This window comes from Bos javanicus, chromosome 3 (genome assembly GCF_032452875.1).
Source record: "Bos javanicus breed banteng chromosome 3, ARS-OSU_banteng_1.0, whole genome shotgun sequence".
In the NCBI taxonomy this organism is placed as follows: domain Eukaryota; kingdom Metazoa; phylum Chordata; class Mammalia; order Artiodactyla; family Bovidae; genus Bos; species Bos javanicus.
Window position 1 is genome coordinate 59,186,071 of NC_083870.1, and position 22,980 is coordinate 59,209,050.

The window sequence follows — 22,980 nt, forward strand, 5'->3', positions numbered from 1 at the left end:
CACACAGGAGGGTTAGTGGCTTAGAGTCCCGAAGGTCCACGTTTCCAACCAGCCAGCTCGCAAATGAGGTGAAAGATTGTTTGTGGCAACCTCTGACAGCGTTAAAGGAGATCAGTCCTGGGATTTCTTTGGAAGAAATGATGCTAAAGCTGAAACTCCAGTACTTTGGCCACCTCATGCGAAGAGTTGACTCATTGGAAAAGACTCTGATGCTGGGAGGGATTGGGGGCAGGAGGAGAAGGGGACGACAGAGGATGAGATGGCTGGATGGCATCACCGACTCGATGGACATGGGTCTGGGTGAACTCCGGGAGTTGGTGATGGACAGGGAGGCCTGACGTGCTGCGATTCATGGGGTCACAAAGAGTCGGACACGACTGAACGACTGAACTGACTGACTGACTGATGAGAGCGCTACTCTCAAATCAACAGGAAAAATGACTTTACAATGCCCTACCTACCCGATAGAACTGATGAGCAAAACGGCAAAGGTGGAGGGTTCCAGCAGCAAATAAACAGTGACAGTAGGGGTGGGAGAAGCATACAGGTGCTGCAGTGCTAAGGCCTGTGGGCGTCACAGGAGCGAGGACCCTGGAAGCCTGGCTGGCTCTGCTGTGGCCTGAGCCCAGTCAGGTTCAGTTACAGCTGTCACCTTCCACTGTGACTGACAAACAATCAGGAACCCATGTTTTCTTCCCCTCTAAGAAGGCTTCCCTCTTGTAGGAAGCTCGAGACTCCAGACTTGTACTTACTCTGGCGCTTTATGCATTAATGATTGAAAAAAAAAAAAACAAAACATAATCATATTATGAAAGTTTGGGAAATAGAAGTTTTTAAAATCAAATATAGTTCTACCTTATATCCTTTTCCAATCTTTTTCATGGATACACTTTGACATGATTTGTCAAGATACGAATGTGACTGTGTATCTTAGGACACAAATTGGATTATTTCTTTGTATAAATTCCCCAAATTTTGTATTAATGGTCAAAAACTTTGAAAACGTGAATGATTTAAGAACCACATTGGCTAATTGTATTCTAAAACTTTTATACTGAAACCAGGAATGTTACAGTTTATTGATTTCACCATTTCATCTTTTCTAACACAATACTTGAAAGTCTCATGTAAGAATTAAATAGGTCCAAAATAATACATTATTTTTGCTTTATGATTAATTTCTTTGATTATTAGAAAGTCTGAATGATTTTCCTGTTTATCTAATTGTTTTTCAGTATATGTCTTTAGCTTACTTACTGGAAAATTTGTTTTTATCATATTTGGGGCAAATATTTTTCTTCATTTTGCTACTTGCTCTTTATTTTTTAATTAAAAAATTTACATGTGCGTATTTTAAATTTCTTTCAATATTATTTAGCTTAGAAAACTATAGAATCCAGGATTATGATATTCTGATTCATTGTATTTATTTTGGCCCATTAGAACTTTGAAAAGTAATTGTATTTTTGCATAATCCACTTGAATACCCTGAAGGGCTAATCACCCTTCATAACTCTGCTGCTGCTGCTGCCAAGTCGCTTCAGTCGTGTTCGACTCTGTGTGACCCCATAGATGGCAGCCCACCAGGCTCCCCCATCCCTGGGATTCTCCAGGCAAGAACACTGGAGTGGGTTGCCATTTCCTTCTCCAATGCAGGAAAGTGAAAAGTGAAAGTGAAGTTGCTTAGTCGTGTCTGACTCTTCTCGACCCCATGGACTGCAGCCTACCAGGCTCCTCTGGCCATGGGATTTGCCAGGCAAGAGTACTGGAGTGGGTTGCCATTGCCTTCTCCCTTCATAACTCTTAAGTTTTTAGAATATTCTTCAGTATTCTCATCTTTTAATATTTCAAAGTACATAGTAGACCCCTAGTTCCTTGAGGGAAACATTTGGGAGGATTATTAGTTTTCAGATTCACAAATACCAGACTTCGCAGGTAAAGCACACAACTACAAAGTGAAACTGCAGCACAAATGCTGGGCAGTCAGCCGGGCTCACTCACGGCACAAGTGTCGAGAGTTTTCACCTATCAGCCTCACGACGCACTCAATTCACGACCACTTTGCAAAATGACACATTATCACATGTCACAGATCTTCACAGTTGTCCGCTCTAAACAGCTGAAACCATAAAATTTAAATTTGCGAAGGTGTAAAATATTTGTTTCTATTTATACAACCTTCATTTTCTCCATTATTGTATTATATCAGTGTTGACACTACCTACATTTTTTAGTGGCTTATAAACCATGGAAGTTGAAACCCTGGCCTTCTTCTCATCCCCAAGTCAGATCTTGGTTTGTCAACAGTGACACAGTGTGTGATGTTTAGTTCCTGGTAATTCACAATTTAAATGCAGATAAATTTTTTTACTTGAAACATTCTCTTTGAATAAAATTTTCCAAAACCCTACAAGTCAGCAGGAGAAAAGTATGAAGCCATCAAGACTCACCTCAAATGTATCAGGCAGCCAATGTATATCTGTAATTACTTTCCTATGTCCACTTTCTATTGAGGAGACTGCACAGTGTCTGATATATATTGCTTCTTTATTACTCTCTGGTTCAAGGAGAAACATAGGCTGTAAAATGTTACAAGAAAGTTATGTGCTAATTTCAGAGAGCTGATGAAGGAACTCATACTTGACATATCATTCTAATTAAAATCAATAATTTGAAGAAATACTAGTTCAAGGAAAAACATAAATTACTATTTCTATGTATTATATAGTTAGGTAATTAGATTATCTTCTTTCCACTTCAGTTCCCAGGGAGCTTTTCCAGGCAAAAATACTGGAGCAGGCAGTGGAAGTGATGCTCTATGATGTTCTAGAAGAAAGCCTGAAGTAGTCATGTGAAGACACCTCTAAGAGACACAGGTGGAGGGGCACCTGTAGAGTCAGCAGCCTGGGGAAGCCTGGGTCAAAAGCCAGCATCGCCCCTCAAGTATGTGAGTGAAGATGCCTTTGGATGATCCCACCTCAAGTTATCAAGTAGCCCCCTTCTTCAAGATGCCAGTCTCCCCAGATGAAGCACCAAAGAGAGTGGAACAGAAACAAGCCAACCCATTAAGCCCATTCTAAAAGCCTACCCACTGAATCCACGAGCATAATAAATGTTTTAAAAAGTACTTGTTTTAAAGTACACATACACACACACAAAAGAATACTGTAGTGGGTTGCCATTTCCAACTCCAGGGGATCTTTCCGACCCAGGGATCATCTCTGGCATCTCCTGCATTGGCAGGTGGGTTCTTTACCACTGCCCCACCTGGGAAGCCCCTAATTAGATTAGCTTCTTTCCACTTCAGTTTAGGGTAAGATTTTACCTCTAAACTTTTTACAAGAATGAATGACCCATACCCAAAAGAACCAATGAGATTCCATTTTTGAAGGAGTATTTTTTTTAAGTGCACAGAAGACCACATCCATGGTTTCTTGGTTGGAGATCTATGACGCTCAGGTTGAAGGACTGGGGATGGGAATGTACAAATGGTAGGTAAGTACTGAGCTGGGAGCTGAGGCATCTCTTCTCAGACCTCTTGGCAGAATCCACAGCTTCACAAGTCAGAGCATATTACTACCAGGAAGGACTGTAACTCATTTTATATGCAAGAAAATCAATGCTTGTGGGTATTCAGGGATAGGGGAACATACCCAAACTCATGAAACTGTGATCTAAAGCCTAGTTACGTGGAGTTTCTCTCGAGTGCTTTTTCAACTGCATCACTTTAGAGAATCCCTTGGCTCTTTTATTTAACTGCTACTGCTAAGTCACTTCAGTCGTGTCTGACTCTGTGCGACCCCATAGATGGCAGCCCACTAGGCTCCTCTGTCCCTGGGATTCTCTAGGCAAGAATACTGGAGTGGGTTGCCATTTCCTTCTCCAATGCATGAAAGTGAAAAGTGAAAGTAAAGTCGCTCAGTTGTGCCCGACTCTCAGCGACCCCATGGACCACAGCCCACCAGGCTCCTCAGTCCATGGGGTTTTCCAGGCAAGAGTACTGGAGTGGGTTGCTATTGCCTTCTCCATTATTTAACAACAGTGACCACAAAAAAGAACTCATGGGATAGACAGTACAATCTGTTTTGTGGTGTTTTTAATCAAGGGCCTCAGTTCAGTTCAGTTGCTCAGTCATGTCTGACTCTTTACGACCCATTAACTGCAGCATGCCAGGCTTCCTTGTCCATCACCAGCTTCTGGAGCTTACTCAAATTCATGTCCATTGAATCAGTGATGCCATCCAACCATCGAATCCTCTGTCGTCCCCTTCTCCTCCCACCTTCAATCTTTCCCAACATCAGGGTCTTTTCCAATGAGTCAGTTCTTCACATCAGGTGGCCAAACAATTGGAGTTTCAGCTTCAGCATCAGTCCTTCCAATAAATACTCAGGACTGATTTCCTTTAGGACGGACTGATTGGATCTCCTTGCAGTCCAAGGGACTATCAAGAGTCTTCTTCAACACCACAGTTCAAAAGCATCAATTATTTGGCACTCAGCTTTCTTTATAGTCCAACTCTCACATCCGTATTGGAGAAGGAAATGGCAACCCACTCCAGTGTTCTTGCCTGGAGAATCCCAGGGATGGCGGAGCCTGGTAGGCTGCTGTCTATAGGTCGCACAGAGTCAGACACTACTGACTCGACTTAGCAGCAGCATCAGTTCACATCCATACATGACTACTGGAAAAACCATAGCTTTGACTAGATGGACCTTTGTTGGCAAAGTAATGTCTCTCCTTTTTAATATGCTGTCTAGGTTGGTCATAACTTTCCTTCCAAGGAGTAAGCGTCTTTTAATTTCATGGCTGTAGTCACCATCTGCAGTGATTTTGGAGCCCCCAAAATAGTCTGTCACTGTTTCCATTGTTTCCCTATCTATTTGCAGTGAGGTGATGGGACCAGATGCCATGATCTTAGTTTTCTGAATGTTGAGCTTTAAGCCAACTTTTTCACTCTCTTCTTTCACTTTCATCAAGAGGCTCTTTAGTTCTTCTTCACTTTCTGCCATAAGGGTAGTATCATCTGCATATCTGAAGTTATTTATATTTCTCCTGGAAATCTTGATTCCAGTTTGTGTTTCATGCAGCCCAGCATTTCTCATGATACAAGTTAACTAAGCAGGGTGACAATATACAGCCTTGACATACTCCTTTCCTTATTTGGAACCAGTCTGTTATTCCTTGTACAGTTCTAACTGTTACTTCTTGACCTGCATACAGATTTCTCAGGAGGCAGGTTAGGTGGTCTGGTATTCCCATCTCTTGAAGAATTTTCCACAGTTTATTGTAACCCACACAGTCAAAGGCTTTGGCATAGTCAATAAAGCAGAAATAGATATTTTTCTAAAACTCTCTTGCTTTTTTGATGATGCAATGGATGTTGGCAGTTTGATCTCTGGTTCCTCTGCCTTTTCTAAATCCAGCTTGGACATCTGGAAGTTCACAGTCACGTACGGTTGAAGCCTGGCTTGGAGAATTTTGAGCATTACTTTACTAGCATGTGAGATGAGAGCAATTGTGCAGTAGTTTGAGCATTCTTTGGCATTGCCTTTCTTTGGGATTGGAATGAAAACTGACCTTTTCCAGTCCTGTGGCCACTGCTGAGTTTTCCAAATTTGCTGGCATATTGAGTGCAGCACTTTCACAGCATCATCTTTTAGGATTTGAAGTAGCTCAACTGGAATTCCATCATCTCCACTAGCTTTGTTCGTAGTGATGCTTCCTAAGGCCCACTTGACTTTGCATTCCAGGATGTCTGGCTCTAGGTGAGTAATCACACCATCGTGATTATCTGGGTCATGAAGATCTTTTTTGTACAGTTTTCCTGTGCATTCTTGCCACCTTTTCTTAATATTTTCTGCCTCTGTTAGGTCCATACCATTTCTGTCCTTTATTGTGCCCATCTTTGCATGAAATGTTCCCTTGGTACCTCTAATTTTCTTGAAGGGATCTCTAGTATTCCCCATTCTATTGTTTCAAGGGCCTACATAAAAGCCAACTCAAAATGTGCTTGCAGCAGATGCAAAGACAGGAAATAATATTTTTTTTTTCTGTTGAGTCTTTGTTTAGCTTGGCAACCCTGTCATATAGTTTTTGATAAACTCCTAAATAGAATAAACTTGCAGGTTAAAAGTTATAAAAACCAACCTTGAGAGTGACTTTTTTACTTCTACTACCACCTGCCTTGATATTTTCTATTCGATCGGCATGTGCAGTAATATCCCACATGACAACCTAAAAGAGAAATAAATGTTATTATAACATAGTTTTAGGAATTAGCAAATTGAGTCTTGAACTTTTAAAAAAATCTATTGGTACTGTATGCACTCTGATAAATCAATCACCTTGGGAGGATAATAAAAAATAGCCTATATCCTAAGTCAGCAACTTTTAAAGGTAATATAGAAAAGTTTTGTTCTCTATAAAAGCATTTTCAGCTCTTTTTTGTGCTTGTGTTAATGAATGCCAAAATTTTTAATCCAAGATACACATCATGCAATTCTCTGCTTTGGGAACAGCTCTTCCTCTGTTTGGAGGAATGTACTGATTAAGGGGACAACTGCTTTAGACCCAGGAGAAAAGTCTGTTCTCCAGATTTAAGTACAAACACCCAGAATTGACTAAAAGGCTAGGAAATGATGATTTCTATTTCACTGAATATCATGGCCAATTCCAGGGCTTCTCAGGTGGTTCAGTGGTAAAGAATTCGCCTGCCAAGCAGGAGACCTGGGTTTGATCCCTAGGTCGGGAAGATCCCCCTGGAGAAGGAAATGGTTACCTACTCCAGTATTCTTGCCTGAAGAATTCCATGGACAGAGGAGTCTGGTGGGCTACAGTCCATGGGGCTGCAGAGTCAGACACAACTTAACAACTGTGCAGCAGTAGCAGCAGCACGGCCAGCTATGAATTTGCATATACATCGATGGTCATTTTTTGAAAAATCAGAATAAAGTAGAATGTGCAATGCTAGAATAATTTTCAATGATTAAAAGTCATTTCCATACACTAAAATATCAGGATTACAAAATTGTGGCTGATTTTATTTTCATCATTTGCTTTTCTAAAATATTCTTGTTGATGTATGGCAAAACCAACACAATATTGTAAAGTAGTTAGCCTCCAATTAAAATTTAAAAAAAAAACTAAAATTAAAAAAAATAAAATATTCTGAAAAGTTGTGCCACCTTCTCAATCAGTAAAGAGGGCAGTATTCGCGGGGCTTGGAGGATGTGCTCTGGATCCTCATTATAACCACTAGTTATTGTTGAACAAAACCATGGAAGAAAATTAGTTTACTTAGATGTCTTGGTTCTCGATAAGTGAGCATGGATGATGCAGTCATTTACATTTCAACCACAAGAAAGCTTTCCTAGCCACACGATAAAAGATCATTATATCCTTGTAATGGTCAAATTCACTATATCACAATGAACTTAAACTTTGATCATAAAATAGCTATAAGCTTTTTGTTTTGTTGCAACTGGAAGAGAGAATCTAAGTTTTATACAAATTACATAATTTTTAAAAGGTGTCAAATTATACATACATAAATTCAGTGATATAGGTATGTTTTCCAGAGAATTCTGTCTAAATCCTGGATCATTCCCTAACTTCTGCCCCTAGGGAAATTTCAGAAGAGACCTCCTGGCCAAGAGGTATTATGCTTATGGTTTTTGTTCTTCCATGGAATCTTACACAATGTATGGTTCTAGTTCAGCAACACAAATAGATCTGACCTGGTTTTCTTCCAGTTACCATTTAACTGGGTTACCCTGTGGACATCTTGAGCCCAGATGCCATATCTACCACATTTTTATACCCCAGTTCCTGGTATGGTGATTGGCATGCAATTGGCATGCCTTTCCTCTGCTGAATTGAACCCTTAAGTTCACAAAAATAACCAAACTGTATAACAGAATGCTGCCTAAATTAATAAAGAGCTGAAAAAAAAAACCAAAACAAAACAGACGTACCTGTCCATTTATGCAGCCGCCAGCAATGATATTAGGGTCAGTTGGACAGAACTGGAAGCAGAAGATATCATCTGGGCTTTCCAGCATTAACTAAGGTAAATCCCCAAATTCAAGAGAGAATGAGAAAAACTATTATGATCATAGCAAGAAAATAATATTAATAAAGTCACAAGTCTAATTTTATAGTTATTTATGAAAACATGCACATGGAGTCCATTCCCAGAATTCTACCTCCGGAGCGGAAGCTGCTTTTGCTGAATTTTATTCTGGATGTTGATCATGCACATGAGAGCAGGATTCTCAAGGGGACCTGGTCTCCCCTCCTCCACCCTCCATGGGTCAATGTTATATATATATTTTTTAATAAATAAAAAGACTATGAAATCAGTGCTTCTGAAAAATGTGGAGAGCAAGCTATGGGAGGTCAGGATATTTGTATGGTTTATTTCCATCCATATATACTAGCATGGCACAGAATGAGCACTCAAAAATAAACGTGTGAACAAAAAGAGATGATGGAGTTGCCAGTGATATTATTTCAAATTTTAAAATAATACAGAACCCATAAACAAAGTCAAGTGCCTGGGGGGTAGGGAGGAAGCACTGCAAGGAATACAACAGTATGAGGAAATAGATATACTAACCATAGTTAGCATCTGTGCTACTGTGTCACCACCAAGCTCAACACTTGCATGGTTATCATTCTTCTTTAAACATTAATGACCAAAAATAAAGATTCCAAAGGTCACTGGTTTACCAGTACTGAGCTAAAGCTTTCAAATTGGAATTGGGATGGATTATCTTGGTTTATTTGGCATTTTGTAAATTCTAGAGAAAACTCTACTTTTGAAAATAAAATCTTTTAATACTTTCTTATAGTTTTGATTAGAACAAAGACAAAATCACTTGCATTATATCTTTAAGAAATTATTTGCATATCTTTTAAAAACTATTCTTGAAAATAGAGGAAAGGAGAGTGTTTCTTCGCTCTTCCTATTTGCCAGGAGGTTCAGCCACACTTCCATGGCATGGACTGGAGAGTAGTTCTACACTACTGGAAAATGCTAGAAAACCCCTGTGAGAGATGGCATCATTCTTGTGGTAAGTAGGCCAAGGAGGAAGAATGACAGAACTGTCATTTTGATCTCAGTATCTATAATAATTAAAGCATCTAGACTCTCTAGCAGTAAAAATTGTCTTTATTCAGATGAATTAAGGAAGAAGGAATAGGGGAGGCTAAGGCTGGAAAATTCTGAAAGAGACGGAAATACCAGACCACCTGACCTGCCTCTTGAGAAATCTGTATGCAGGTCAGGAAGCAACAGTTAGAACTGGACATGGAACAACAGACTGGTTCCAAATAGGAAAAGGAGTACGTCAAGGCTGTGTATTGTCACCTTGCTTATTTAACTTATATGCAGAGTACATCATGAGAAACACTGGAAGAAGCACAAGCTGGAATCAAGATTGCCGGGAGAAATATCAATAATCTCAGATATACAGATGACACCACCCTTATGGCAGAAAGTGAAGAAGAACTAAAGGGCCTCTTGGTGAAAGTGAAAGAGGAGAGTGAAAAAGTTGGCTTGAAGCTCAACATTCAGAAAACGAAGATCATGGCATCTGGTCCCATCACTTCATGGCAAATAGATGGGGAAACAGTGGAAACAGTGGCTGACTTTATTTTTGGGGGCTCCAAAATCACTGCAGATGGTGATTGCAGCCATGAAATTAAAAGACGCTTACTCCTTGGAAGGAAAGTTATGACCAACCTAGACAGCATATTAAAAAGGAGAGACATTACTTTGTCAACAAAGGTCCGTCTAGTCAAGGCTATGGTTTTTCCTGTGGTCATGTAAGGATGTGAGAGTTGGACTGTGAAGAAGGCTGAGTGCCGAAGAATTGATGCTTTTGAACTGTGGTGTTGGAGAAGACTCTTGAGAGTCCCTTGGACTGCAAGGAGATCCAACCAGTCCATCCTAAAGGAGATCAGTCCTGGTGTTCATTGGAAGGACTGATGTTGAAGTTGAAAGTTGAAACTCTAATACTTTGGCCACCTGATATAAAGAGCTGACTCATTTGAAAAGACCTTGATGCTGGGAAAGACTGAGGGCAGGAGAAGGGGATGACAGAGGATGAGATGGTTGGATGGCATCACTGACTCAATGGACATGAATCTGGGTAAACTCCAGGAGTTGGTGATGGACAGGGAGGCCTGTTGTGCTGCAGTTCATGGGGTCGCAAAAAGTTGGACACGACTGAGCAACTGAACTGAAATGAAGGCTTATTAAGGAAACTTTAGTTATACAATGCTTTATAGAAACAAAATATTAAGATATTTAAGTATGTTGAAAAAACTTAATTTAACACTATAAACTCCCTCCCCCTAAACAGAACTCATCTTGAGCAGACATTGGAGACTGAACACTGTGGGGGGTAAACCCAGCCATCAGCCTATTTTATTTGGATTGCTGTGTGTTTTGATTTAGTTTTAGTTGAGGCATTTAAAACTTGGGAGATCTCCCACAAAATTGCTGAATTCTGTCAACAAGCGGGACCACTTGACAGCAACAGCTGAAGAGTACTGTCCCCACAGATGGGCTGTGCACTCTCCAGAGCCACAGTCCCCACCACTCCCCACTATCTCCCACACAGTCCTCTTTACTCATTACTACCTCCTGCTGGTGATCCTTGGAATTCATGAAGTTGCATTTGAACAATTAGTATTGAAATATAGCCCATAAAAGAGTTTGCTCTTTTAAAATCAATTGAACATTTCTCTTACAATATTTTTAAAAATAATATGTTGATTTGTTCAATAACTTTTTCAATAAGCTGAGTGTAAACTTGAGTTTCGCTCAAATTGAATGACAAAAAAATTCTGAAGAAAGCCTAGCTTTATAGGGGTTTACAACCTTAAGTGATTATAAAATGATTTGCAATTAAAACTGCTAAAGATATGTGAAAGTAGTATTTGAAATTTTTAGACCATATGGATGACTCTCCTGTATTACCTGAGGATGTATGGGATCGGAGAAACTCCAGAAAAGAATCAGTGATGGTTGCAGCAATAATTTACCAGAAAAGTGGACCCTCTCTTCAAAGGACAGTCGTACAGCCACCGACACAGCTATTAGCCCTGTTTGGAACACAACTGGGAATTAAAATCTGCAGCCATTGTGCAGAGAAGTGTTTTTAGGTTTTGTTTCGCTACATAGTCACTGTTCACTTCCATTTTAATGGAACCTGTGTAAAAATATTCTACAGGAGACCAAGAGTATTGTTAGAGCTACACTGTCTCACACTGTTGCCTATTAGCATTTGACTGTGGTTGGTCCACATTGAGAGGGACTGTTGACATAAAATCAATGCTGCACTTTGAAGACTTAGTAAGAACAAAAGGTGTTTGTTTTTGTGAGGAGAGGGCCAACACTGGGCAGGAAAGGAGGAAGAAAGAGAGCAAGGCTGGTTCTGTCCATCGTTCCGCCCTCGCACATTCCTACCCTCTTAGCTGCTGAGCACTTTAAAGGATATGTGTCTCTTATCTTGCCCAGTAATCAGAGAGGCAGAGTGTTGCAGGGAGTGAAGCTAGCCTTGGGAGCCCAACAAGTCCCAGTCAAATCCAGATTTGGCATTACACCATCTGAGCAACGTGGGAGCTCTGGTCCTCTCTTTATAAAGTACAGACCACAGTGTGGTCCCAAAAGGTAGCTGGGAGGAGAGACGAAGAGAGGGTGAAGAAAGCTCTTGGCAGGCACAGGCACTCAGGAATACAGACCGTCTTATTTAAAGTGAGCCAGTTTGCAAGTGTGCATATAAAAGCAACAGGTTATTCTGATGTCATCCCAGGAGGGAATCCCAGTCAAGACTCTGCCTCACCGTAGATGACTGGATGCCAGGAGACGCAGGTGATCATCTTCTCTGTTAGGCTGTGAAGGTCAGTAAAGGACTGGTACTCTTTCAGGTGGGTATCCGTCTTATCCCCAAAGGTGCCTTCTTCTTCTGCCAGGCATTTCCAGTCATGAATAAATGTATTCATGATTTCATTTTGCTGTAGGGCTATTTCCACACTATTTTGTAAATGAGAAAAGAATTAAAGGTTGAATTTTAGTATTCACTGATACGTCTTTCAGCAGCTCCTCCTGCTTCATTTATACTGAAAGAAAAAAATGTTCTCCATTGTATTTCATAACTAACAATTAACACCTGTGTGAAATATTAAATGACTTGAGCGAAAAAAAACTCATGGCAGTGTGCTACTCAGAACTTCTAGTGCCAGGATACTGTTAGCTGACAGCCTCTGCGTGCTCAGTTGCTTCAGTCATGCCTGACTCTTTACAACCCCATGGACTGTAGCCCCCCAGGCTCCTCTGTCCATGGGTTCCTCTGGGCAAGAATACTGAAGTGGATTGCCATGCCCTCCTCCAGGGGATTTCTCGACCCAGGGCTCAAACTCATGTCCCCTGCATGGTAGGCAGATTCTTTACACTGAGCCCCCAGGGAAACCCACAATAGCCTCTAACAGCATCACAATACGCCTCAGCTTCCCAGCCAAGCTCATGCTCTCTGTGGGTCAATGACAGCACGTCGGCTGCATACTCCAGGGTTGCCGATTCTGCCCCAGGCCAGACTCCTCCAACAGGCCATCTTCCTCTGCAGCTCCCTGTCGGGTTGGCTGAGACTTTGTCTAAAGCTCTCCCTGCTCAACCGTGCTTCCTCTTCCTTTATTTTTCACAGTGAACTTCTCAGTAAATCTCTACTTTGAACTTGATCTCATTTGCTTTTTAAAAACTCCAAATTGATAGAAAGAGCAAATTCTTTTAGCTATATTCAGTACGAAATGATCATGTATACTAATTACTGTATTTATATATAATTATTATACTGATACATATAATAATTATACTATATATATAATTCAAAACAACAAATGAGAGTTTCTCAAGGGAAGATTTGGAGTTTAGAAATGTGTGTATATGCATGGTGTGGGTGGTGGTTTTAGCATCACAGTGTCTGGGAAGTGCTAGTGTGTTTAATTCTATTTCTAATCTTCCCACAATGGATGAGACAGTCCTTAAAAAATGAAAAATTATCCTGCTAAAAGTACTAATATTGCTCCTCTGAAAAACAATCTGAGTACTCTTCTTAGTTTAAGGAACTCAGCTTGACAAGTTCCTGTTTTATAAGTTGCTATAATGTCTACTGTCCCTTTATGTGCTTAGGCTAGAAAACTCAGCCCACTCCCAAGGCCTCTAGGAGCTTTCCCACAAATAGAATGCCACCCAAGGTTTTACTCTAATGACTGAAAGTCCAAATAATTTTCAGCATCACGATAACCTGGAGCTATTAGAAATGCAGAGTGACAGGTTCCACCCCAGATCTACTGAGTCGGAACCTGCGTGTTAACAAGATGCCCAGGAGGTTCATGTGCACATTAAAGTTTGAATCACCCTGTGTAGGGCAGGTTCACACCCAGAGCTTCAAGGTTTAAACTCAGTTTCAAGTAGAAGCATTTGTTATTAATAGCATTTTCAAAATCATTTCTTATATTTCAGCCTGCACTGGGAAGTAACTCACAAGGAAGAAGTGAAGACAACACCTTTTCTCTGGTTTCCTGTTTCTTGATTTCCCTGCACTGTACTGCGTGGTTCCTGAGCGTGATGAATCTGAGGCTTGCAAAGCTTGTAGCCTGAGTGAAAGCCCATGGGTATTGTTTTTTTCTTTTTCTTAACCTCAAGATGAATGTTTCTCAGTTGCTTTGAACTCCCTTGAACTTTCTCACTTTCCTCTCAGATCATTTTCTTCTTTTGCAAATAATGCTTGCTTTAGTTTGTTCTAGACAAAATTCTATGACAAGGAAGGAACTCATTTCTAAAAGAGTTCTCATCCAGAACAAAACAAGGTTTATTTTCATTTTAAAAAATTAACCAAACCTTAAAACAGTTCTAGAGTGGGAAGCATGGCTGTGATGTTTATGCGGGTTTCTTTTTTATTCTTGGCCAGGGCTGTTAAAATTCCTGTACCAATTTCCCTCTTTCTTCTTAATAGTTCTGGCTCCTCCATCCCACATCTCAAGGAAGGAATTACCAAGCTCTTCACTATCCCTCTCTTTGTAAGTATGGCAACTGAAAGGGAAGAATAAAAGTCCAAGTCTAAAGATAATATGCAGTGTACATAATTGAGAATTGGCTATAGAGCATTTATTCCCTCAAAATTGATTGTATATAGACAGACTTCTCATTTTTAATGTTCTTAGGAAAATTTTCAATAATTACTGAATTTTTGTGTGGAAAGGAAAAGAAACCTCAGGTATTCTGGTTTCTTTCTAATTGTCCACATAGGAAAAACTATAGCACGCTTGCTGTGAGTGAGTGGAAAATAGTTAATAAGCTCTTTCTGAATAATTATACTGAAAATTTGAACCAGCTTCTCTCTAGGTAACAACTTTTTGAGAGTTGTTGGAATTTTCAAGACATTTACTCTTAAAATGTTTCCTTAAAAATAAAAAAAAAAGCTTAACTTGGGCTATGTATGAATTTGTCTACCAAATCTTTAATTTTGGGAAAAAAATGGAACCCAACCTATTGGCACAGCTGGCAGACTTGTCCACCATTGGTTCCACTCATTTGAACTCTGATACCATCTTGATGAGACCTTCAAACTTTTTCTCTGGTTTAGAAGTCCTCAGGGTCTGCCTAGGGCCCTGGTATGAGTGAAGGGGGCATTCTGAAGACACTTCTCTTTCAGAGCCAATAAGAGTGCAGGAACACAGGAATTAGAGATAAGGATGGCACATCCAAAAATTATATCTGAACTGAATTCAGATTCTCATTTAAAAATATATTTTTGTAAATTCCTATCATGGTGATGATCATCCTCAACATCCACAACATCCCCATCTTTGTAATCCTATAAAAAATCAAGAAAAAGACTTAACTAATAGAAACCATGGTAAATAAATGGTAATTTGCCGTTAGGAAAACATCCTCACGTGTTCAGCAGTATATACCTTCCGGGTTCACGCTGTTTGGTGTGGCCCTAGTTTGGAAGGCCTAGGGTGTTGCTTAGCAATAGAAGAGAAAGGAAGACAGAATCTGTAGAAGTATCACATGTTCATGGGTGTCTAAGAACTGTCTTCACACTTTCTACCTGTACATCAGGTATGGAGTTGTTTTTTAAGGTCTCTTATTACAAGTAAATAAACACGTTTTATGTTTCTTTAATTTGATACACGGTTTTTACCTTGTGGACACACTGTTAAGAAACTCAGTTAAAGTCTTTGATTGTCCCAATGCCTCTTTTTCTTCTTCCAAAAATTCTCTTGGATAATATTGCGTAGTAGCATTTTTGGGATGTGTCCTAATAAATTAAAAGAAATTGAATACCAAAAATTAGATCAAAGACAAATATAGGTCATGGCAGGTCAAAAATTTTTCTCTGTGACCATATTAGGATATTATTTAATATTTAAATTCTATATATTGAATTTTTTCCTTACCTTAGATACCAGCTGCCATTCAAAGTATTTGTGAATTTCTCTCTGATGTAATCAGCAAGTTCTTTATTTTAAAAAAATTTAGATACTATTTTAAACTTACAGAAAAGTTTTAAGAAGGGTATAAGAAATTCCCATACACTCCTCACCCAGATTCATCAATTATTAACATATCTAAACATTTTTAATTGGAAGATAATTGCTTCACAATGTTGTGTTGGGTTTTGCCATGCAACAACGTGAATCAGCCATAAGTGTGTATATATATATATATCCCCTCCCTCCCACTGCCTCCCCATCCTGCCTCTTTAGGTCCTAACAGAGCTGCCAGGCTGGGTCCCTATATTATATATTAATAGCAGCTTCCCATTAGCTATTTATTTCACATATTCGGAGAAGGCAATGGCACCCCACTCCAGTACTCTTGCCTGGAAAATCCCATGGGCGGAGGAGCCTGGTAGGCTGCAGTCCATGGGGTCGCTAAGAGTTGGACATGACTGAGCAACTTCACTTTCACTTTTCACTTTCATGCATTGGAGAAGGAAATGGCAACCTACTCCAGTGTTCTTGCCTGAGAATCCCAGGGACGGAGGAGCCTGGTGGGCTGCCATCGTCTACGGGGTCGCACAGAGTAGGACACAACTGAAGCGACTTAGCAGCAGCAGCAGTATATATATGTCAATGCTACTCTCTCAATTAGTCCCACTCTCCTTCCCATACTTCCCACAAGTCTGTTCTCAATTATTAACATTTTGTTACATTTGTTTTTCATTCTTTCTTCATTTCATTAAATCAGAGTTTCTAAACCAGTGAGATCCAATCCCATCGTCTCAATCCAGGAATATTCGGTAATGTCTGGAAACAATTTTGGTTGTCACAACTGGAAGTGCTTTTGGCACCTAGTGCATAGAGCCCAGAGATGTTGTTAAACACCCTAGAGAGTACAAGACGGCACCCCACCCCTACCCCCCACAAGAGAGAATTATCCAGACAGTGGTGTTGAGGTTGAGAAACTGCTCTAAATATACAAAACCAGAAATAATTTACATTTTGGCAGTAATGACAGCAGGATTCTGGGAGAAATTATTCCAGCCAGTTTGCTCTCGGTATTCGCCTCTACCCCTGGACATTATACATTGTATTATACCTCTGGGCTTTGTCAGTCTCACCCACTAGACTGGGTGAGCTCCTTGATCTTAGGGTATGGGGCTGTAGTAAGATCATGTGATACAGTCCTTAAGAGAGTACACTCTGGTGACAGGCTGCCTGGCTTTGAAGCCGGGTTCTGTCACTTACTAGCTACATGACCCTGAGCTAATGAATTACATGTTGGCCGAAAAGTTTGTTTGGGTTTTTCTGTTACATCATATGGAAAAACCCAAATGAACTTCTTTTGCCAACCCAATATTGAACCTCTCTGTGCCTGTTTTTTAATCTCTAACTGAGGTTCTTAATGTCCCCTAGCTCACAGGGTCATGGTAAGGATTGAATGATGCAATAGATGCAAATGAATAGATGCAAAGCTTGTAAAACAGTGCCTAGCACATTTTAAGTGCTCCAAAAATTTAGGTTATATGTAATCTGTGTTTGTTGAACAAATGTCAGTAACATGTCTCTGAAAGGCAAGTATATTTGTCTTTACAAATGGCAAAGTAATCAAAAAGAGTGCTAAAGAGAGTTTTGTTCATATTTAATTAAACAGTAAGTTCTTTTTTCCCTGCCTAGATCAGTGTCCACAGCAGAAGACAGGATGATGGAGAGAAAGAATGTTGGTGTTGGAACCAGAGACTTGGGTTCAGATAGAACCCAAGCTTTACCTTTTGGTTTCTATCCACACTAGGGCCCTCTGGGTAGGATTATGCGGCTCCTGGTGGTTTCATCAAAGTAGCAACATGACTGAGTCACTCTCACTTTTTAACCTGTGATTTGTTTTGTTGTTTCTCAGCAAATCTATTCATTACTGCTTAAAATTTAAATTATGTTCTAAACATTGTGCTTTCATTTTTAACCTCTTTGCTTTAGTTTCTTTATTCGTAAAATGGAAATAGTGTCTACCTCAGATGGCAGTTGTAAGAATTAACTGAGTTGTGTGTGCAAAGTACTTAGAAAAATGCCTGGTATGTCGTAAGAACACTGTAAACATTTATTTTCATAGTCATTAATCTTTGAACCTTATCTCTGATTTTTTTTTTAACTTCTTCCATCACAATCATATATCCCATCTTTTCCACCTAATTTCTGATCTTAGTACATGGTACCAGCATTCTCCTAAGTTACTTAGATGTGAACTATTTGAATTCCTTGTCATTCACTCCTCCACACTTTCCTCCACTTTGTGGGTCAAGATCTGCAGCTATTTCTCGTTTTTTCTCTCCAGCTACATAGAAACAATTGTCCATCATAATCACTCAACATGCATGGAGAACCTACTAAATCTAAAGTCCTGTGGTTAGGGCCCCTGCTGTCATAAGTTCCTTCCTGAGTCTACCCTGGCTGACTCATTCTTTTTATTTTTTTGGAGTATAATTGTTTTATAATGTTGCATTAGTTTCTTCTGTACAATGAAGTGAATCAGCTATATGTATACATATATCCCCTCCCTTTTGGACCTCCTCTCACTCCACCCACATCTCACCCATCTAGGTCATCACAGGGCACTGAGATGAGCTTCCTGTTCTTTATAGCAGGGTCCCACTATTTATCTATTTTACACATGGTAGTGTCTATATGTCAATCCTAATCTCCCAATTCCTCCCTTCCTTCCCTTCCCCTGCTCTGTCCACAAGTCCGTTTTCTATATTTGCATTTTTATTGCTGCCCTGGAAATAGGTTCATCTGTACCATTTTTCTAGATTCCACATATATGTGTTAATATACAGTATTTGTTTTTTCTATTTGTCTTACTTAACTCTGTATGACAGACTCTAGGTCCATCCACATCTCTACAGATGACCCAATTTCATTCCTTTTTATGGCTGAGTAAACAGAAATCTCTAGTTGGCTTGACTAAGAAATTTGTCTCAAAATCCAAGTTTCTTTTGTACTAATGAATCACCACTGTCCTTCCGGTCTTATCCTTACTTGTCAATGTTTAATGATTTTTGATGTCCTAATTCTCTGCCAAGACGTGACTACCAGTCCTTGTCTACCAATCCTTGTCTTTCTCTTCATCTCTTTTGGTTTGGCCTGTCTGTCCATATGCTCCCTGACTTCTGAGTCATCTTATCCTGACCCCTGGTATCGATGTACATGTGCTCTAACTTAAAAAATTCACCCAAGGATTAAGTGTAGTTAGAAAAAACATCAAAAGGAGTTAGATTTGGGGGTCCTTTAATGTTTAGAAGTTGGGAGGACAAGGATCCAGTAAAAGAGACTGAGAAGGAGCTGCCAGTGAGTTAGAAAGAGTACATTGAATATTGCTCATAAGCCAAGAAGAAGAAACAGTCAACCATGTTAAATACTGCTGAGAAATGGAGAGAGAGGGTATCTGAAAACTGGATTAGGCAATCAGACCACTGCAGGTCTTTGGGGACCTTGTTAAGACTACAGTGGGCTTAAGACAGAATGGAAGAAGAGAAGGTAGAATTAGCAAATGTGGAAAACTTCTGTGAAAAGTTTTGTTGTTAAGAAAAAAAAAAAGCAGAGAAATTAGCTAATTGTTTGTTGGTTCTAATGATGGGAGTTTTAGGATTTTGTATTTACACATGTCTCCTTTTCACTCTTTCTTGGTTTACTGCCACCACTTTATTTTAGACACTGGTCACATTTTACCTGTGACCAGGTTTAATTATAGAAGACTCTTATCTGGGCTTCCCCGGTGGCTCAGGTGCCTGCAATGCAGGAGACATGGGCTTGATCCCTGGGTCAGGAAGATCTCTGGAGGAAGGCATGGCAATTCACTTCAGTATTCTTGCCTGGAGAATCCCATGGACAGAGCTGCCTGGCAGGCTACAGTCCATGGGGTCGAAAAGAATCAGACATGACTAAGCGACTAACACACACACACACACACACACACACACACACACACACACGGACTCTGGCCAATCTCCTCAACTACAGGTTTTTTTTCCCCTCTGAACTCCCATACATACTGCCTTGCTCATCTTTTTTTTTTTTTTAATTTAAATTTTTTTAAATTATGAAAGTATGATAACACATTTACAGGAGACTTGGAAAATACAGGATAAGGTTACATATAGTTCCATTATATATTCCAATTTTTTTAAGTAGATAAATTAAGATTTTTAGTTGGAGTTTCAATACTAAGCTCTCAAAAATTAATCTGGCTCAACTTATTTAATAGCTTTAATCTTTCCTCTTCTTTGCTTCAGAACTTGAAAAAATTCCTTCCTGCCTGCCACAGAGAATCTGCTTGTCTTCTGCCTTTGCTACTCCATCCACCCAACCTGGGCTAGTCCTTTGCAAACTCTGCTTATACCACCCCCTGGAACTGTTCAGGTCATTAAAAAAATTCTGGGCAGTTTTCTCTTTCTCTAGGTCTCAAAATCATATCCAACATTTGTGGCTTATCTTCTATGATCTAAAATTACTTCAAAATAAAAGTTTTTTTAATCCTAAAAATAAGCCTGCGTGCGTGCTAAGTTGCTTTAGTCGTGTTTGACTCTTTGCGAGCCCATGTACTGTAGCCCGCCAGGGTCCCCTGTCCATAAGATTCTCCAGGCAAGAATACTGGAGTGGGTTTCCATACACTGCTCCAGGGGATCTTCCTAACCCAGGAACTGAACTCTCGTCTCCTGCTTTACAGGCCCATTCTTTACCGCTGAGTCACTGGGGAAGCCCCTTTATACAGTCATACTTGTATTTCATTTTCCCAATAAGATTTTTAAGAAGCATTGGTAATTATAATTAGTTTTTCTTGAGCTGGATTTCTCTGTGGAGATGTGGCATCACTGTCAATTAGTTTCTATTATAAAGCTCTGTCACAGTAATCACAGATACTGCCAGGTTTTACCATAGTTGCTTTTTTGAAAAAAAAAAATATATATATATTCATTTCATACTTACCATCTTGTCTGAGTACTTGTTTCCTTGATTTGGGGGACTACTTGCATGCCAACATCTCTCTCAAGTTGCTTAAGAGTGAAATTTTTATCTGGGTAGGCTGTACATTCAATATAGGCATCTTTCACACTGGAAGCGTTCTGGTCACTGAACTTAATGGGGGCGCCAAATTCACTTCGTTTTCGAGAAATCATATATGTAATCTGCAACACAGGTGAGCAGTAAAGGAGACAAAAGTCTCTGGAGAAGAACAGATGTGTGGTCGACAGCACTGGTGCTCTGCCCACATCCTCCTGGATGTAATTTCTGTGCACCTTTCCGGGTCTTGTGCTCTCGGTTCCCAAAGCCACCACCTATTGCTCCTCCATGGAGGATGCTCTAGGGCTACCAGGTCACTTTGCCTGATGGCACAAGGAACAGGAAGTGACTGGCAGTTTATATCCTGACCAGGGATAGACAGTAGGAGACACAGGTAAGCCCATCTCTTTTGCTTTAGTTTGGGACAACTCTGAGGTATAATTTACACTCCAGAATTCCCTAGGGGTGAAGGCTGAAGCCTTCCCTCTGCTAGACTTTTGCCTAAGAGTGCACCCTTGCAAGGCTTCTGCCATGTCTCTGTCCTGCTGCTCCCCCCATTCTTTTCTGAGACACTTAAATCACTTCTACACAATTGCTCCTGGAAGGGGCTGCTCTGGGAATGCCCTAGTTTCCTAGGGCTGCTGTAATCACATACCACAGACTAGGTGGCTTAAAGCAACAGCAATTTATTCTCACTTATTTGTGGAGGCTAGAAGTCTGTAATAAGGATGGATGTGTGTATATATAGCTGATTCATTTCCTTGTACAGCAGAAACTAACACAATATGGTAAAGCAACTATACCCCAACTTAAAAGGAAAAGAGCTGTCAGAGGGTTGGTTCCTTCTGAAGACTGCGGGAGAATGTGTTCCCTGCCTCTTTTTTTTTTTTTTTTTTTGTTCCCTGCCTCTTTCCTTGCTTCTGCTGACACGGCCAGCAATCCTAGGTGTTCCCTGGGGGCAGATCCATCACTCCAACCTCTGCCCCCATCTTCCATGGTGTTCTCCTGGTGTTTCTGTCTTCACAACCCCATCTTCTTATAAAGACCCCTGCCATAATGGATAAAACTCCCCTTATTTCCTTTCTGAAGTACTGGAGGGTAGGACTTCAACTTATCTTTCAGGAGGAGCTATAATTCAACCCATAACACCCACCTAAGACAGTGACCATTCTTCTATCAAAAGAAAAACCATAACTCCACAGCAAACATAGCAAAGCATATGGATTCCTCAGGAATAAGTGTTGCTCAGCTCTAGGGAGGTGATAACTGGAGATCATATTCAAGCTGCTGACCTGTTTTGTAGATTCCTTAACTGATTCTTCTTCGATTTCTTTTTCACTGCCCAAAGAAACCCACGGTTTAGAAATAGGTGGCCTATAAATATATGTTTCTTCAGGAATATGATCTTTATATTCTTCTTGTTCTTCTGGTAGTTCTGGGGGCTGGAATAAAATAAATAGCATTCTAAGATGTACTACCAGAAAACAAACTTACAGTTACCAAAGAGGAAAAGGGAAGAGAAATAAATTAGAGGTTTGGGGTTAACATATACATACTAATGTGCGTGAATGTCTGCAAACTCGCTCAGTTGTGTCCAATTCTTTGCAACCCTTTGGACTGTAGCCCACCAGGCTCCTCTGTCCATGGGATTTTCCAGGCAAGAATACTGGAGTGGGTTGCCATTTCCTTCTCTAAGGGATCTTCTTAACCCGGGGATCGAACCCATGTCTCCTGTGTCTCCTGTATTGGCAGGTGGATTCTTTACCACTAGCACCACTTGGGAAGCCCCATATACAAACTACTATATATAAAATAGATAACCAACAAGACCTACTGTATAGCATGGAAACTACACTCAATATTTTGTTTTAATCTATAAGGGAAAAGAATCTGAAAAAGAATGTATATGTAAGTATATGTGTATATATATGTGTGTGTGTGTGTGTATATATGTCTGAATCACTTTGCTGTACACCTGAAACTAACAACATTGTAAATCAACTATACTTCAATTTTTTAAAAGAGATAAGTTCAGCAAAAAATACACACATATATAACCAAATTTAGGTTATAGTTATACATGTATATTCTGCAATGAACTTTACTTTTATATAAATTCATGAAGCTCTCCCTTATTATTTTTCTTCTTTGTTGGTTCATGCTGTTCAGTTATGACAAGGAAACTAAGCCAAAAAGGGAAGAATAAAGGGCAAAAAAGAAAGAATTTAAGGACAAAAAAGGAAGCTGAAAGAAGAAAAAGATAGGAGAATAATAAAGGGAAAAGATGTGTGATAAGAAAAAAGTATTGAAGAATATGGAATGCTAAAACTTGATAAAATACAAAACTAATTTTCTCTGATTTAATAATGCTTTTTGATAAGAGGATTACATGTATGAATAAACATATCC

General features: G+C 39.8%; 1 protein-coding gene across 7 annotated transcripts in view; it reads right to left on the bottom strand.

Annotated features, from left to right (window-relative positions):
- DNAI3 (dynein axonemal intermediate chain 3) overlaps positions 1-22,980 on the bottom strand; it is a 107,086-nt gene that overhangs the window by 60,405 nt on the left and 23,701 nt on the right. For all 7 annotated transcript variants that reach the window (XR_009735386.1, XM_061411407.1, XM_061411406.1 and 4 more), the window contains exons 6-13: positions 21,864-22,013; positions 20,497-20,696; positions 15,216-15,332; positions 11,853-12,043; positions 10,988-11,112; positions 7,974-8,063; positions 6,148-6,234; positions 2,451-2,579 (exon numbers count right to left, since the gene is read on the bottom strand). Coding sequence is in view for 6 of the 7 variants with exons in the window: in XM_061411407.1 (XP_061267391.1) it covers positions 2,451-2,579; positions 6,148-6,234; positions 7,974-8,063; positions 10,988-11,112; positions 11,853-12,043; positions 15,216-15,332; positions 20,497-20,696; positions 21,864-22,013 (1,089 nt within the window). In the remaining variant the exon portion in view is untranslated. The remainder of the gene's footprint in view (positions 1-2,450; positions 2,580-6,147; positions 6,235-7,973; positions 8,064-10,987; positions 11,113-11,852; positions 12,044-15,215; positions 15,333-20,496; positions 20,697-21,863; positions 22,014-22,980) is intronic.